Raw genomic sequence first — 19,189 nt, 5'->3', positions numbered from 1 at the left:
TGATCAGAGAGTTCCATTTCCAGCACTTTCAATTTCATTTCTAAAAGAGAAAAGCCTCTTGAAAAAGCAATCACTCTAGAGAAGAACAAAATCGGTTAATCAACCCAGAATTTTAACACCAAAAAAGCAATATGAATGCAAGAATTCCAAAAAATTAATCATCAGTTATTTTACTTCAACAAAAAGTTCATTATTATAATTCTTCTTTGTTTTTCACCCTGACTTGCTAATTTTACCCTCAATCGTTAATTTCACCAGAAACCTTTTGAAGAAGGCTTTAAAGTCCATAAGCTCAATAAGTTGAATCTGATTGGTCTATGCCTTGCCCAACGCTAAGCAAGCTTTGTCTCGCTTAGCAGATATTCTAATCCATAAGAACAAAGCAAAACCTGATACGAATTTGGGTTGATTTAGGGGGTATTCAAGATTATTGGAAGCCACACATAAACCTGCTAAAAAATTTGTCCAACAACAATTTCTTTTATAAAGAATTTTTCTACAAGGAGAAACAATTATTTTAATTTGATGCGTCTACCTTGTCAAAGAAAACTAAATCGGAGAGAGGAAAAGGTTAAAGCTAACACAAAAAAGTCAGCATTTTAAAGAAGGGCCATTGTCTGTAAAGCATGCTGGTTAATGATTACAGCCAGGTTAACATAACCAGGTAACATAACCAACTTACTAGTTGATTCCGAGTGATTTGTTTTTGGACGATCTTGTTGGTAGACTGCACGTCATTGGGCTGTTAATGTAACATGGGAAGACACTGGTAAACAACACCCTACTGTTCGTTGTAATCGAAGGAAACCAGGGTTGTAAATATCGAGTTGGGGGGGGGGGGGTGGTTACATAACTTCAACTTAGAGCAAGTTCGAGTGCGGACATTTAGTCAACTACTGACCAGCAACATACATGCGCAGTGACGCACTCACTCGAACGACTCGTTTGAAAGCCCAGTCAGTTTCGCTATAGTTTCACTGTATCCCTTATGCGCTTTGAACATGTTAGAATGGAACAATTAATTTGCACCACGGAAGAGACCATGGTCCCGAGGCTGGTTCCAAATGGTCGACCATAGAAGTCAACCAATGGTCGACCAGCCTAGTTTCGTGTCAAAATAGTCAACCGTACTTAACCATGGTGCACACTCGAACTTGCTGGGGTACACATTAATTGTACAAACTTTGGTTAAAAACCAGACAATTTGTGCGTTATAACTTACAAAAAAAGCCCAGCTTAGTTCCAAGTCTGTCCAAAACAATTCATTACAGGCTGTGCAGGTCTTGTGCACATCGAAAACGAGAAATATTATTTGTATTGACCCCTTGCACGCACGTCACACGCGGTGACCAATGCCACGCTCACCATGTTGGTGGGCAGTTAGGTTTACGTGTATTACCGTAACGTCGCGTCGCCTAAAATGCCCACTTCACTGCATAACGCACAGCATACTCTATGCTTAGAGACATATATGAAAACGCACAGTGAAATTGCCCACCAGTACGGCGCATTCAAGATTTTTCTGATGATGACGTCAGGTGAAATGGGTCAATATTAAGTGACAAAATGTTTGTCTGACAGCCGGGTATTTTGAGCAAAAGTGACAAAATTAGTGCGGAGTGTTATATCATGAGCAAGATGTTGTGTTTTGACAGATTGATTTGTTGATGAGATTTGAAAGGGCGTTAAGGAAAACTGTTGGAGGGGGGGGGTATGAAGACAAAATGATGTGTTGGGTGAATTTAGGGTGAATTTAGGGTAGATTTAGGTTAGATTCCACACAAAGACGGGGATATCATTAAACAGGAGTAGTAATAGGCTTCAGGGACACAAAAACCAGGAGACAATTTATGACTGACGTTGCGAGCAGAAGGAAATCTTAAGATTTTGAAAAAAAATTCAAACTTACTGGTTATCAAGGAGGGGCTTATGGTTACTGGTTCTCGACGGCAGACTTCTGGTTTCAGTCCGGATGATTTCGGACGTCGTACCGCTGATTGTTCGTCTGAATAACCTTTTGCTTGGTGACCTTCGGGGTCAAGGGTCAGCAAAAATCGGAAGGGGGCAAACAACAGAAAACAAAAATGTGGGATTTAAAGAAAAGTTTGCAAAGGCAGTTTGACATTCCCTTTTTTGGTTTATCACAACATGCACACTAAAATATATCTTATTTATTTACAGAGGTGTAATTTTTTTTTATTGGGGGGGGGGGGGGGGGGGGAGTGCAATGCAGGTCAACTCCTTTGGCTGTGACATTCGATGTATTTCATTGGTTTAAAGTCAGCAAGGCATGCATTCAATAAAGCCAGTTTGCATTCACAACATGCATAGCCAGACTTGCAAGTTACCAGCCATTTGACTCTGAGGTCAAAGTTCCTAAATAAGTAAGGGCAGTATAAGACTATATCCGTTACACACTCGATGCATTTCATTGGTTTAAAGTCAGCAATGCATGCATTCAATACATAGCCAGTTTGCGTCCACAACATGCATAGCCAGACATGCATGTTACCAGCTATTTGACCCGAGGTCAAAGTTCCTAAAGCGACAAGGGCAGTATTTGATTCTATCCATTACACATTTTTATCCCACATGCCTCTGTCTCAGATTTATATTGGATTACTCCAATTAATGTGCGCGTAGTCCATGTATGCCAAGTGCGTAATACATAACTGAAGAATATTTCTGACGCCAACTATCTGGTACATGTCATACATGCTTTCCTTCCTTATGTCCTTCCTATGTAGTAGCTATAACCAATCTAAACGATTATCATTACAAGTGAAACATCTCTGAAATCTGTTATTACTGGTGCATTGACAAACTTCCTGTGTTATCTTTTAAGTCAAGCTTCGGATCCCTAGTTATTCATATAGGACAAATGTAATACATGTATTACAGGCATGATGCACTTGGTCCTTGGAAAAAAACTTAGTACACTTTTATTGAGTACAAGGGCCCACCTCATTGTACACATGGTGTAAGCAAAAAGAAGCAGGATACCAGTCATCAATAATACATGGTGACATGGTATTTTGGCTGGTAATCATATTGGGCAATCTCGGCAGTCTAGTTGGGCCGACCTCATTGTACACATGGTGTAAGCAAAAAGGAGCAGGATACCAGTCATCAATTTTACATGGTGACATGGTATTTTGGCTGGTTATCATATTGGGCAACTCCGGTGGTCTAGTTCACTGCTCTAGAATTACAAAAGTCATGGGTTTGAAACTCTACCCCAGTAATATGCCTTTCATTTTCTTTTCCCCGGAAAAGTATCGAGTAAAGAGTGCTAACAGTCATCAGTGTATATAATATCAAAGTCTTATAGCGTACGTATCTACCAACAAGGTTCTCATGGCACTAATAGTATAACAGAAAGATATGTTATTGAAGGAATGAATTCTGAGACCCAATTATGTAGCACCTTATGAGGGTTTTTACAAGGTGCTATGGTGCATACAGCCAGGAACACCAGGGCCACAACCCCTTCTCTTTTTGATAAGTGCACTGGGTTCTTTTACGTGCATTACACAACGGATTTGCGTCCCATCCTAAAATGATTATAACCTTATTCTAGTAAGCAAATAATTTTCTGCTTAAAGCCATTGGACACTTTCTGAACGGAACAAAAATTAAAAGTTCACCGATTTACAAATAATTTACAGTGTGTACAGAAGGTAATGGTGAAAGACTTCCCTTGAAATATTATTCCATGAAATGCTTTACTTTTTGAGAAAACATTAAAACAATTCTCCACATTGAGAATTACGGATTTATTTTAAACACATGTCATGACACGGCGAAACGTGCGGAAACAAGGGTGGCTTTTCCCGTTATTTTCTCCTGACTCCGATGACCGATTGAGCCTAATTTTTCACAGCTTTGTTATTTTATATATAAGTTGTGATACACGAAGTATGAGACTTTGGACAATCCTGTTAACCGATGTTGGGTGATTGCTTTAAGCAGCTCTATGAAATTAGGCCTACATGTAGGTCAAGACCCCTAGTGCAATTTCAGACAGTAAAGGAAACCCAGACTTATCACCAATGAGTCAGTGTTGAATATCTGCCAAGTGTCATTGAACCAATAAGCATCAGCATAATCGGACGTCAACGGTCAAGTCAGTACAAAAATGTACATGTACGCGTTTTATGAAAAAAACAGATTTCGCTCTTAAAGGGTTTGGATACCTTTTGTTTTCGCCCATGACATGAATCCCTACTCACTGTGAATGAAGATGAATGTAATTTAGTTTAATTTAGTTTACCTGTAGAAGTTTCAGCTTCACTAGTCGTCAAGTTTGTGAAAAGAAAAAAAAAGGCGAAAATCATAGAGCGATGTTTTCAGGAGAGTCGAGTGAATGCGGCATTATTTAAGTATTTACCAGCAGTGGTATTAGTATTAATACTGGTAAAAAGATTGTACATGTTAAAATAATTTTTGTCTCCTACATGTAAGACCAAAATTATTTTCATGACTTGTTTTTACTCATTTCTAAAAAAAAAAATTACCTTAGAAAGTAAGATTTTTTAAAGTCACCTGGAAGTGGTATTTTGTCAAAATAAAGCTTTTGTCACAAATCTATGTCTTTTGATGAGCGGAATGTGAATAAACAATTAACTAAGGTTCTTAAAAATTAGTTTAAGAGTAGGCCACGACCCGAGAGGGCGCTGTTCGTGACGTCAATCGAGGCTCAATATTTGAAGAGAAAATGCTGCACAGCGCTGAAAAAGACATTGGACCGGACCACTACACTGTGTTACAAAAAAGTACCCAAACCCTTCCACAAGAAATCCCAAGGGCATCTGTACATAGCAATGTATATGTGTGTAATTAACACCGAATCACAAGGAACAATGGCTTATAATGAACACGATCATTGACTCATATTTCTTGCGCTGGCCTTGTTCGTAAGTAACAATGAATCACTTAAAGCCACAAACAACTGCTCATCATGAGTAGCCAAAGAGTAGGGCCCCACCCATACTCGATATAAGACTTATAATGTCAAGGGTCAATGAGTTGATGAAACATAAATCCTGAGCAACAAGCGTTAGGAGAGTCTTTTTTTCTCAAAATGGTCACCCAACACATTTTTAAAGATTACCGACTAAGCTATTTTCCCCAAGTAATTTTTCCCCCAATGAAATTGTTCAAATAAAACCTTTTTTTCCATAAAATAAAAAAAAAAATAAAAAAAAGAGAGATTACAAAAATGGAAGCGGCCTCCAAAAAGGAAGTCGGTGGGTAGGCTAACCATGTTTTTATTTCTGATTTCATATGAAATAAGCTTAAGCAAATTTGACGGCTTTGCCATTAAAAATTTGCTTACCGTTAAGCAACCATATGAAAATGGAAGTTTGCTAAGCAGTATTTTCTGCTTAACAACTTTATGAAATTGGGTCCAGGTGGATTGGACCAAGAGAAAGCATGGCTGTCCAGAGATAAAGGTCCGTTGGTCATTAAATTGTAAGGAAACACAGTCTCATTTGATAATCAGTCAGGATTAGGGTCACACTCCACACTAAAATCCCCACCTGTCATTGTGTCTCCTTTTAGTTTTCTCACAAAAAATACTCCCAAGCAAAGTGCTGCAGACAATCAAACCATATGTCGTATCGGAATTGGCATCTACAGCTATGGCTACGTCTGTTGCTAAGAGTGTTGCTAAGGCTGTCCTATACTTCAACGCATGATGACGCTGAAATCTAGCCGTAGCTGTAGCCGCTAATTCTGACACAGCCATAGCATCTCCATCAACAACCGTAAGGCCGAATCCGAATTGGCGTCTACAGCTACGGCTACGTCTGTTGCTAAGGGTGTTGCTAAGGATGTTCTATACTTCAACGCATGATGACACGGAAATCTACATTAGCTGTAGCCGTGGCTGTAGCCGCCAATTCCGACAAGGACAGAGGCCCTTGTCGAAACCACAGCTTCGACTTTGGATTCGGCTTCAGACTCTGTCCTCTCGTCTGAAACCCTGAGCCCGTATAAGCAAAGCACGCACAATTGCTAAAACAACCGTTGGGCAAAGCTAACCTGAGCCGAATCCAAAGCTGTGGTTTCAAAAAGGGCCATAGCATCTCCATTACCAAGCGGCTCAATTTCCTTATCATGCATAGCCATGCAAAACAGGGCTCTCCCCATTCACTGTTTACCATTCTACAGGAAAATGCGCAGCACTACATTTCCGCTGGGTGTACTTGGCCGGTTTGGACGGGCCACACCTGGGGCTGCTGCCCGTGACCAGACAGGGTATGTCCGTGATAAGGCAAGGGGCGCTGGGCAGTCTGGTTATGCCCAGCAGCTGGGGGCATTGCTGGGATATACAGGGACTTCTGGGTAGGATGGAGGAGATGCGGGATGGGGTGGGCAGGGTGGAGAAGGAGTTATGGGTGAAGTGCGGGGCGAGGAGATTGGGTTTGCTGGGAGACAAACAATCACAGGGGGTTAATCAATGCTGATAATGAACTGATGATAGTATAGCCGTAAGACGAGCAAAGGTCATTCCATTGACCTCTAAATAATAATAACAATAATTGTTTTCTGTAAAGCGATTTATACACCTGAAGGGCATCTTAGAGCACTTTCAACATTAGTACCACCGGGGTCGATTTCACAAAGAGTGAGGACTACCTACATGTAAGATATAAAAACGTATGATAGTCCTAAGTGTGAACAAGTAATCGTCCTAACTCGAGATACATGTAAGACTAGTTTTAACTCTTTGTGAAATCCACCCCTGGTCACTGGGCCATTTAACTCATTCTTTAAACCATCTCAGCTCCCTGTGCCGTATACAACCTGTGCTGCCAAATTTGTACCGCACTAAGCTAAATTAGTGTGGTGTTTAAATAACACCAAATGTTTTTGCAAAGTGTTATTTTAACACCATATAGTTTTAAGCAAGGCGATACAAAAAGACAGTGTGCGGAAACCCATTCTTTCACATTGAGATAGATAACAACTATACACTGCCGTGTCAAAAGTCAAATTGATACAAAAAGTGCATTACAAAGACATGTCCAAAGGGATTTTTTGTTTTCTACTGGAAATAAATCAATGGGCAGCAACGCAATGACCAGACGCAACTGCCTTCATTGCATCCAAGAAGCATTAGTCCTAATAGAGATTCCCGCACAAAGTACAATTCTGCTTAATACCACCATTCACACATATACGCCACTTCTACTATGCTTCTACAACTGTACTACTACGTCAGCAACTATTTCAAAGTAGAAACCGTTTGGTCAGCATTGGTCAAATCCTTCTCGATTCAGCTTCTCAGTTGTGAGGTCAAGTCACACAGGCCCCGAAAACGAGAACGAAAACGATAAAGATAAAAATGCACAACCTCGATTGGTTGAAATGCTCCTCGCAGATTACGCCCACGCTCATTCAACCAATCGAGGGCATGCATTTTTATCGTTATCGTTTTCGTTCTCGTGGCCTGTGTGACTTGGCCCTAGGGTGACTAGCCTCCCAAACTACTATTACAATGTGGCTTTTATTACCTGTCAAAGTTCCTGTCTTTTGTGGCTAGTCGCCTTTTGGCATCTTCTACTGTTTGATATTCCGTTCTCCCACTGTAATGTTGAAAGAAACAGACACAAATTTCAGTTATTAACATGCCTGGTTATTTGGTCCTTGGGAAAATTAGGAACATTTTTAAGGGCAAAACCCTTTCTCTGCACATTCCTTTGATTGTAAGCAAGGCTCTAAATTGGTGAACAAATTAACAAGACTGCAGGGTTTGTAGCTCAAAAATTGAAGAGGACAATAACATTCGTTGCAAGACCAGAAACATTACCACACAAATAATTTCTACACAAATAAACTGGTTTTTTAATCTTATGATGAAACTTCTATTGACCCCTTGCACGCGCATCACACGCCCGACCAATGCCACGCTCACCATGTTGGTGGGCAGTTAGCTTTACGTGTATCAACGCCGCGTCGCCTAAAATGCACACTTTACTGCATAACGCGCAGCATAGAGCTATATATAAAAACGCACAGTGAAATTGCCCACCAGTATGGCGCATTCAAGATTTTTCTGATGATGACGTCAGGTGAAATGGGTCAATACTGAAAGAATTTATCAGACTCAAAGCCAACATTTGAATATGATTTTTAAATTAAAGACGAGGCCCGGAATAACCATACAAAAACACAAGACCGCTGGAATTTACTGGCCCGACACTAAAATACTGGCCTCGATCCTGCAGTTCAGTGTAAATTTTTGAGCCCAGTGCCCAATTTCACAGAGTTGCTTGAGCTCAAAAAGTAAGCACAACAAAATTATGCCTACCAGAATAAGGTTACCACCCAAAATACCAATCCACATGTATCATCTATAGCTGGTTTCCTGCTTATTACTGCTTGGCAGAAAATTGTTAAGAACCAATTGCTGCTTAACCACTACTATGAAATTGGGCCCTGCAGCCGATTTTACGAAACGCTAGGTCTTATCCTGGCTCGAGTTATCCTATCAATATGTCCTAACATCTTTAATAATAATAATAATAATAATAATAATAATAATAATAATAATAATAATAATAATAATAATAATAATAATAATAATAATAATAATAATAATAATAATAATAATAATAATAATAATAATAATAATAATAATAAGACTTGTAATGCGCACGTATCCACCCTGCTGGGTGTTCAAGGATAGGGAACTTACATAACTCGTCCCAAGTCCTATGATTAATCCTAAGTTAGGAAGAGTTTTGTGGATTTGACGGTAGTACATATTTCTACAACCAAATTTCAGTTCCCTTCAGCTTAATTTTTCTCACCTATATCTGAACTTTGACCCCAGCTGGAAAAAGACACGTTTCTTGGGCTGCGGCTGGGGTTCAACTAGTCTAAAGAACGTGTGATGCTCCACGCAGGACTTCCATAGGTTCTTACAGTGTCTATAACTGGCCATGTTGAAGCCTATAACTGTATCTCTGGTTTCATTCTGTGTAGAAGAAAACATGGACAGGGAAGGTCATAAAAAGTGCTTACCACCAAAAACCCTCAAGAATGGTAGTTGTCAAAGGGGGCCATGTGGGAATTAATTTAAAGTCACTTGACACTACTGGTAATTACTCAAAATAATTGTAAGCATCAAAACTTAATGGTAACGAGCAATGGGGAGCTCTGGTATAAAACAGCCCCCTCTGAAGTAACGTAGTTTTTGAGAAAAAGGTTATTTCTCACCCAAATTATCAAACTGAAGCCTTTTATTGTAAATCTAAAAACACACAAGGTTTTGCAACAAGAGCATTTTCTCTTTCATTATTATCTCGCAACTTAAACGACCAATTGAGAACCATATTTTCACAGGTTTGTTATTTTATGCATGTGTTGGGATACACCAAGTGAGAATACTAGTCTTTGACAATTACCAACATGTCCAGTGCCTTTAAAGGCAGTGGACACTATTGGTAATTACTCAAAATAATTATTAGCATAAAACCTTTCTTGGTGACGAGTAATGGGGAGAGGTTGATGGTATAAAACATTGTGAGAAACGGCTCCCTCTGAAGTGCCATAGTTTTCGAGAAAGAAGTAATTATCGACGAATTTGATTTCGAGACATCAAGTTTAGAACCTGAGGTCTCGAAATCAACCTTTTCTTTCATTATTATCTCGCAAGTACGATGACCGATTGAGCTCAAATTTTCACAGGTTTGTTATTTTATGCATATGTTGAGATACACCAACTGTGAAGGCTAGTCTTTGACAATTACCAAACATGTCCAACAGTGCCTTTAACTCTCCTTGGCTGATTGTTTGTGGAATCCATGCCAAACACAACATGACCCAAACGGTAAAAAGTTGTTGTAGTTTGTTGCATTCTGCAGTCACCTTAAATCCCATACTCCATTGCACTGTGCTACATTTAGTAGGGTTCAACATGGGGCAAGTTCGAGCGGCGACCATTTTGTCAACCACTAGACAATGTTCCATGGTTACCTATGCATTTAACACATCCTGGGTACCAGGAAAAATCATGCAATGGTCGGCTACAGTGCCTTGCTCGAACTTGCTCTAGGCCATGCCATTTCAATGTGCAAACCTGGGGTAAAAAAAAAAAAAAAAAAAGTGGGAAATTGATGCCGACTCAGCATTTTATTTGTCTTACTAATTCTCGTCGCTGGCAGATGAAGAACTGCCTCCTTTTAAAGGAGATCTTGATTATCTTAGCCCATGAGAAAGTGTTGATGCGGAGGTTGTTCTGAAAGACAACCACGCCCAGCGATGTGATGCCTATACAGATCTCCATCCCCGCCTGGTCCTGTAGAAAACAATCATAATAATTGATTTGATTTCTTGTTTTATTTAAAAAGGAACATACCCCATAACCCTGGGGAAGGGTTGCAACAATATTTAAAATATACAAATTGCAGTTTACATCATGACGGAGGAGTTAGCAAAAGTCGCAATGTTAAACCATTAAACAAATTATTTTGAACATTGAATTCTTTTAAAGGCAGTGGACACTATTGGAAATTGTCAAAGACTAGCCTTCACAGTTGGTGTATCTCAACATATGCATAAAACAACAAACATGTGAAAATTTGAGCTCAATCGGTCATCGAAGTTGCGAGTATAATAATGAAAGAAAAATAACCCTTGTCACACGAAGTTGTGTGCGTTTAGATGGTTGATTTCGAAACCTCAAGTTCTAAACTTGAGGTCTCGAAATCAAATTTGTGGAAAATAACTTCTTTCTCGAAAACTATGGCACTTCAGAGGGTGCCGTTTCTCACAATGTTTTATACCATCAACCTCTCCCCATTACTCGTCACCAAGTAAGGTTTTATGCCAATAATTATTTTGAGTAGTTACCAATAGTGTCCACTGCCTTTAACTTAGCAGACATACAAAACTTCTTGGCTAAGCAGTGTATAATACCTTTTTCCTGAAAGGTCATCAAAACAATTAATTTGTTTCCTTCCAATAAAACACTAAATTTTGCATTACTTTTACAAACAGCATCATACATGGTTTTTCTCAACACATTATACATCGGACTAGCACATATGCACTTTTGTTTCCATGCCTTCCATACCATATAGTTATAATAATAATTGTGGTTTCTTATATAGAACATGTCAGTCAGTCACCCAGTGACACTCCTGGCGCTGTAACATACAGTATTTCCTGCCAGATGTGAAACTACTTTTGAATTATGAGACCCAATTCTGATAGCACCATGTAATGCTTTACAAGGTGCTGTGGTGCAATTTGCTGCCGATTGGACCAAGAACACCGGGGCAAACCCCTTCTCTTCTCGATAAGTGCACTGGGTTCTTTTACGTGTGTAACATAACACGTGGGACCAACGGCTTAACATCCCATTTGAAGGAAGAAGCAATGGCTGGGGATTCGAACTCACACTCTGCTTAGCAATAATACTACTTGGTTCTTATAAACAGCACATTATTCTAGTAGCTACAAGTAGATCAAGGCACTTACAACATTATTATTCATCAGTCATACTTAGACCATTCCTCTAACTTTTTCATATCCCTGCTTTGCCAAATATTTCTATGCTTAGCAAAACTTTGTGCTCACCAGGTTTACCAACCTACATGGAAGACCACAGGCCCATTCATAGGCTGTTAAGCAGAAAATAGTGCTTGTCAAATTTCTTTGCTAAGCAAAACACTTGTTGGGTACCAGCCACAGCAATGGAAACAAAGAGGAATTTTACGCTGTTAACCTGTTCCTGCTAAGCAAAATGGGTCTGTACTTAGCAAGTTATTGTGCGCAAATTGGAGTCCAGGCGAATGAATTCCCAACATACATGTTATTGAGACCGATACTTTCTTTCACTCAATTTGATAGACAGTAATTAACTAGGACATTTGGACAGGAAATTACCAATGCTGTAAACATCCTGGATATATTCCTGTATCTTATCAGAATTGGGAATTCCCCAAGCTCAAGGGACACCCGGCCGGAAGAGAATTCAAGAGAAACTCGTTTCACAACCAATAGTGTCCACTGGTTTTAAACTAGCAACAGCTCTCCATTGCTTGTTACCAAGTAAGTTTTTATGCTAACAATTTTGTTGAGTAATTACCAATAGTGTCCAGTGCCTTTAAGGTTTCATTAACAAATGAACCAGACTTGCCCTCCTAGAACTGATATTTATCTCGGCTGTCCCAAAACAAATCCATCATTCTGACAAATCTTAAAGTGTCATTTCCTCTTGGTGTAAGACGTTAGATTTGGATCATAAAAATAGATTTGGCCTCCGAACTGACTCTGTGCATCTGGAATGTCGAGTCAATTAAAAAAGGGTGTGCAAAACATTGGTAAGAGTGAGGATGTTTAACAACATATTTTTGCCTGAAAACCAACTAGCCTTTTTGAGTTTTTTTTTTTTTTTTTTTTAATGCAAAGTCGCCAGACACACAAGGCCTAAAGGCCACTTCACGGTGTGGGCTACAATTATTTTATTCCAGAGGCCGTTGCCACCTACTCCTAGGTCTGAAACAGGGTTACCCCCTTTACAGTCCATATGGATGTAGCCGATAGTTTACCATTTATTTAATATGGTTTCCTCCTATAAGTTCATTGAGCAGAGTTTCCTTTATTTACCCTTGCATTATGGAAATCCACTCCATACTTCTCTAGGTTCTTCACTTTCTGCAGGAAGTTGAACTCGGCATCCACTGGCAACTGCCCGCTAAGAGAAGAAAAACAAAACAGAAAAACTACTGAAACCCTGTCAAGAATACCCCCAGCGTTCCCCCTTAAAGGAACACGTTGCCTTGGATCGGTCGAGTTGGTCTTTGAAAATCGTTCTGTAACCGTTTGTGTGTCAAAATGTATATGGTTAGAAAGATATTGTAAAAGTAAAATACAATGATCTACACAAATATGCCTCGAAATTGCGTGGTTTTCTTTTTACCCTGTTGACTAACACGGTCGGCCATTTATGGGAGTCAAACTTTTGACTCCCATAAATGGACGACCGTGATAGTTCGCGACGTAAAAGGGAAACCGTGCAGTTTCGAGTGATACTTGTGTGGATCATTATATTCTACTTTTAAAACATCTTTCTAACCATATGCATTTCATAACAAACGGTTTCAAACGCTTTTAATAGACCAACTAGTCCGATCCAAGGCAACGTGTTCCTTTAACAGTAGTCTGCTGGCCAAACGCCAGTTAAAACGGCCAAGGACCAGTCAGAATGCTGTCCTACTAGTCCGGCTGGTAACCTTACTCTTGCAAGCATAACTTTGTTGCGCTTACCTGCTTTTTTCTGCTTAAAGGCCGCGGACACTATTGGTAATTACTCAAAATAACTATTAGCATACAACCTTAATTGGTAACAAGGAATGTGGAGCTGTTGATAGTATAAAACATTGTGAGAAACGGCTCCCTCTGAAGTGACGTAGTTTTGAGAAAGAAGTAATTTTCCATGAATTTGAAACCTCAGAATTAGATTTTGAAGTCCCGAAATAAAGCATCTGAAAGCACACAACTTGGTGTGACAAGGGTGTTTTTTCTTCCATAAGTATCTTGCAACTTTGACGACCAATTGAGCTCAAATTTTCACAGGCTTGTTATTTTATGCATATGTTGAGATACACCAAGTGAGAAGATTGGTCTTTGACAATTACCAATAGTGTCCAGTGTCTTCAAGCAGTTCTATGAAATGGGGGCCCTGGTTGCCATTGTCAACTTCGCTCACACTAGGCTTTTTATGGTAGCAAATGTCCATGGAGATTTGCCTTTTCATCCAGTGACTGGCCATGATGCGGACTGACAGCTACAATGTAAGTAGGCCAGTGTGCAAGTTCAGCCAGTCTGTGCAAGTTCACACAGATTTGTTGCTGGTGTTAGATTTCAAACTGACCCAAAGTGAAAAGGGATTAACTTTTGTTCCATTGAGTCATTCTTATAGCACGTAACCAACAGGCCAAGTTACCTTTGATAACAATAGAGAGTGACCGTGCGCATTACAAGTAAAGGCCTTTGTGGCAGGCAAGCTACTACACTCTGCCCTAGCTTCCATGGTAAAACAGCCTAATTTGGGTTTCTTTATAAGATGATTTCTTGGTAAATTGAGGACAATATATATTTGGTTTGCGGTAACACCATGTGTGTTTCTACTTGCCAGGTAGAATTTGTTCTTAGAGAACTGTCTTTCTTTATTCTACTACCGCAGAGTAGATGTTCGGGAGTGCGGGAGACTTCTCAGTTCTGAAAAGAACTGTCCTGCTTTTTTAACTATTACCCGCGCGCATGGTAAAGAAAATAGGCCGGGACTACCTATTTAGCTTATAGGATCGTGATTAACTGTACTACCGGGGAGTCAGTTCTTAAATTGGTCTCAACGTTTCGACTAGCTTGCTCTAGTCAACGTCATTTCAAAGTTTCACAGTCATAACTACTGTATGGATGTGAATATGGAACATGTCCTATATAGGCCTCTTTTTACACTTTCATCCTGCTTTATGGCAAAACAGCTTAACTCTGTACTTGTTTTAGGTGTAACTTCTTGAGTAAGGCTGTTTTGCAATGGAAGGGTCAGACCTGTCATTTTATAAAATGTTCACAATTTGTGTCATAATTTCCTCATGATTTCAAGAGTTATAACAAAACACCCGAACAACTTTAGAGATATGGCCCATTCTATATATAAAAAGCTGATTAGAATCAGACAGTACAATCTCTATACAATATAAGATTGAATGTTTTCTTGCAATGAGCTGTGTACAAATGGTGCCTGCAGGGCACAATTTCAATCATAGAGCTGCTAAAGCAGAAAATATAGCTTAGCAGTTGTCTACAAAGCAGAAATAAGAGGGATACCAGTCACAAATTGTACACATAGCATAGTAGTTTGGATGGTCACCTTATTCTGGTAAGCGTAATTTTGTTGTGCTTAGGTACTTTTTGTGCTTAAGCAGCTCTATAAAATTTGGCCCAGGAAGTCCATGCTGTGTGGCTCTTTTTTAAACATGTGATGTCACAGGTCACTTGGTCTGTAGTAATGTGGTACTTTATCGACTTACAAGTTTGCTTTGTGGAGGTGTTCTACCTCCTTGGTGAATTCTTCCGTCTGTTCAGGCACGAGCTGAAAGTTCTTGAGGTAGCCCGGCGGGTTCTCCTCTGGGTCATAGTCGCCCAGTTCAGCTGAAAGGGGGGAAAAAAGAAGGAGATGTTACACCCGTTTTAGTCAGGCGTCTGAAGTCGCCCTGAACCCACTAGACATGGAGTGACTCAAGGTCGACCCAAGTCATTTTTTGTTTCAGACAGGTGAACTTACATAACATAACATTTACATTGGCTCGGCTCATGACAAGATCGACGTCTAAAACCAAGGGCCTCCAGAGTCGTTCCGAGCAGTCGTTCTTTCGACTTCTAGCGCATCCAGTCGCTCCCAACTGTTTCAGACGTTAAACTTTTCATAGTACTTAATTCAGAATTTGGTTTGGCGCGACTCTTGAGTGCCTGTTGAAACGAGTGTTACAGATAACACTGGATAACAGAATTTTTTTTTATTTCTATTTTATTTGTTGTTAACATCACATGAAATTGCCTATATAGCATGATTTATGAGCCAAAATACAACCAGAAAGAATTGACTTGAGATGATAAAAAAAAACATTTTAGAAGTTCAACTTATTGTGGTTATCTAAATCTATATCAATGCCAATGTCATAATCCCAGCTATAGTTGGGCTGTCCCAACTTTAACACTCAAGTTGGGACCAGTCAAAACTAAAGTTGGGAGTCCCAACTACAGTTGGGATAACTCTATAGTTGGGCCAGAACATGTCTACCCACCACTACACATCTCTATCAATGTCACTGTCATAAACCAAGTCCCAGCTATAGTTGGGCTGTCCCAAATGTAACACTCAAGTTGGGACCAGTCCAAACTACAGTTGGGATAACTCTATAGTTGGGCCGGACCATGTCTACCCACCACTACACATCTCTATCTATGTCACTGTCATAAATCCTAGTCCCAGCTATAGTTGGGCTGTCCCAAATGTAACACTCAAGTTGGGACCAGTCCAAACTACAGTTGGGATAACTCTATAGTTGGGCCGGACCATGTCTACCCACCACTACACATCTCTATCTATGTCACTGTCATAAATCCTAGTCCCAGCTATAGTTGGGTTGTTCCAAATGTAACACTCAAGTTGGGACCAGTCCAAACTACAGTTGGGATAACTCTATAGTTGGGCCAGAAGATACCTTCCCACCACTAACCTTGTACGATGTACGAAGCTAGTAGAGCTCCCATGTTGAAAGAACAGGTCAGTCTAGAAGAGAAGCAGATATGACACATATAGGAAATGATTAATACTGTAGCTACAACCAAAATAAAAACCTGGTAGAATCTGATGCCCTGGGACGGTACAGAGAGATTCATAAGCGAACAATTGATTGATTGATTGATTATTGAGGTAAAACAAATACCATATGATACACAAACAGTCATAAATGTGAATGTGTTGTAAGATAATAAACACAGTGTGCATGATGTATGCAGATGGTGAATGTTTGGCATACTACATGTACTGCACCTGTACTTGTGCGTGTGCAAATCCACATATATATGTAAAGAGCATACCAAAAGAAACAGGAACTGACTGAAAATTCCCTTCCAGTGTCTGTATGGAAACATACTAGTGGCTTCTTATATAGCGCGCATAACCATCAGTCGGTGACGCTCAAGGCGCTTTAAACATACAGTATTTTCCTGCAAGGTATGTGGGCCTACGATTGAATTATGAGACCTAATCCTTATAGCACAATGTTATGGTTTACAAGGTCCTGCTTTATATGCTGCCTACCAAACCAGGAACACCAGGGCGAACCACTTCTCTTTTCGACAAGTGCACTGGGCTCTTTTACGTGCATTACACAACACACGGGTCCAAATATTGACAATTCCAAGTTGTAAACAACTATAAGATGACTGATGCGTGTACCTGTTGTTTCAACTTGACACTTTGTAATCTATTTATAGATAGCTTGTTACTTGGCTAATTGGCACTGTGCCTTCCCTTTAAAGACGTGTCATCACCATCTGCCTCTGAGCCATGTGTCTACAAACAGCAGACAATGTATATTTTCCTATTCCCTGACAGGGTACCAATCGCAAAACACAATCTTTATCGAGAAGGGACTTTGTAAGTCACCAGCTACGAATTAACGAGATGATACCACAGGCCTGTATGCTTCGTTTTTGAAAGGGCAAGGGCACCGGGGCAATTTCTCCTTGAGAGAGGGCACCCTATGAGCAAACTGTAAATGTCTACTGAAGCATTTCAAAGGCACCAAGGTAGGATGTTGCCTCTGTGGTGAATCAGGCCTGCGTAATACGACTTACATCACATTGTAAAAGACACGTCAAGGGATTAACTCAATTATTCCTGAGGTGACAATTTTAACTTAGCCCCATGTAAGCAGGGTGAGCTACTCGAGTTGTAGACTTGGACTCAAGTCAGAGACTCGGTTCCTATAAAAAAACACTTCAAACAAAGCCTTGTGTAATAATAATGACTTCTTATATGCATATTCATCACTCAGTGCAGTCCTTGCACTTTAACATACAGTTTTTTCCTGCAAGATACGTGGGACTACGTTTGAATTTTGAGATCTACTCCTTTTTCATTGCACCATGTAATGGTTAAGTGCTGTGGTGCACATGCTGCCAACCAAACCAGGAACACCGGGACGAACCCCTTCTCTTTACAATAAAGGCACTGGTTTCTTTTACTCGCGATACATGTCAACACTTGGGACCAGCAGCTTTCCCGTCCCATCCGAAGGACGAAGCATCATACTGTATGTTAAAGTGCCTTGAGCGTCACTGAGTTAATTTTCATGTACTTAATGATTATTGCAAGCACTGTGATTTAGTTTACTAGGTAGAGCGTCTTTAAATGCCGTTTATTATTACTGAGTGACGGATATGCACGCTTTATAAAAAGCCACTATTATTATTATTATAATAATTATTATTTTTATTAAAATGCACTGGTTAAGTCAATCTTTACAATGTTCAGCAGTCAAAGTCCACAGTGTATACATATATGTACACAATGTACAAAAGATGTACTACAATTTGGAAAGTAAAAAATCAAGAGCATCACAGCCAACTGAAGTATTTTCTGTTGAAATGCTGCTGTCAGAGTAAACATGGTAGACTAAAAGTTCCCAGCAATCATTAAACGCTGATATGAAATCAAAACAACAGCTTGTGTTTCATTACAGTATGTTTACATTCCGATAACCATGGCCATGTTCAAACCGATAAGCAGGGGGGGGGGGTAGTAACTGTTTATAGCGCAAAGTGCATCTACAATAAAAGTGAAGTATATAAATAGATAGGACAGAAACCACAACTGATCACAGATTTTGTGTGTTTAAAGCCAAGATACACTTCCGGTAAACAGTATTGTCCAAGTCTTACACTTCGTGTATCACAACTTATAATTTTATATAAAATAACAAACCTGTGAAAATTTAGGCTCAATCGGTCATCTGAGTCGGGAGAAAATAACGGGAAAACCCACTCTTGTTTCCGCACGTTTCGCCGTGTCATGACATGTGTTTAAAATAAATCCGTAATTCTCGCTACGCAGAATTGATATTGTTTTAATGTTTTCTCAAAAAGTAAAGCATTTCATGGAATAATATTTCAAGAGAAGTCTTTCACCATTACCTTCTGTAAACCCTGTAAGTTATTTGTAAATCTGTGAACTTTTTTTCTTCTTTTCTGCACTGAAAGTGTGTAATGGCTTTAACCAAAGTGTGTTGCGCCATGTTTCATCAAGAAAAACATGGTTATAGGGTTAGGGATACCAGTTATGGTAAGCAATGCCTTCATTGCTCTCGCCCTTGATGCATCTGAACATTTGTTAATTTGTTAATTTTAATTGTTAATAATAATAATAATACTAAGACTTGTAATGCGCCCACATATCCACTCTGATGGGTGTTCAAGGCGCAGTAAAAACAAAACGAAAGAATAACAAGACACAACAAAATTAGTCTTTGAAAACCAATGATGTAAATAAGGTTTGAGAAGAGATTTGAGTTTTGTGGTACAAAGACAAGATCTACATTGTAAGATTAAGTGGGAGAGTTCCAGATGCTTACGAAAAAGACATTTTTTAAAGTGC

General features: G+C 39.6%; 1 protein-coding gene across 6 annotated transcripts in view; it reads right to left on the bottom strand.

The window, feature by feature from the left end:
- Positions 1-19,189, bottom strand: part of LOC139948602 (tyrosine-protein phosphatase non-receptor type 4-like) — a 98,063-nt gene that overhangs the window by 15,338 nt on the left and 63,536 nt on the right. For 2 of the 6 annotated variants that reach the window (XM_071946779.1, XM_071946782.1), the window contains exons 5-12: positions 16,266-16,318; positions 15,057-15,177; positions 12,628-12,715; positions 10,160-10,312; positions 8,823-8,989; positions 7,524-7,595; positions 1,910-2,029; positions 683-742 (exon numbers count right to left, since the gene is read on the bottom strand). In XM_071946779.1, the coding sequence (XP_071802880.1) occupies positions 683-742; positions 1,910-2,029; positions 7,524-7,595; positions 8,823-8,989; positions 10,160-10,312; positions 12,628-12,715; positions 15,057-15,177; positions 16,266-16,318 (834 nt within the window). The remainder of the gene's footprint in view (positions 1-682; positions 743-1,909; positions 2,030-7,523; positions 7,596-8,822; positions 8,990-10,159; positions 10,313-12,627; positions 12,716-15,056; positions 15,178-16,265; positions 16,319-19,189) is intronic. The other 4 variants (XM_071946781.1, XM_071946783.1, XM_071946784.1 and 1 more) reach the window with 3 other exon arrangements.

The sequence above is a fragment of the Asterias amurensis genome, chromosome 16 (assembly GCF_032118995.1).
Source record: "Asterias amurensis chromosome 16, ASM3211899v1".
NCBI lineage: Eukaryota > Metazoa > Echinodermata > Asteroidea > Forcipulatida > Asteriidae > Asterias > Asterias amurensis.
This window is presented reverse-complemented; position numbering and strand designations above follow the sequence as displayed.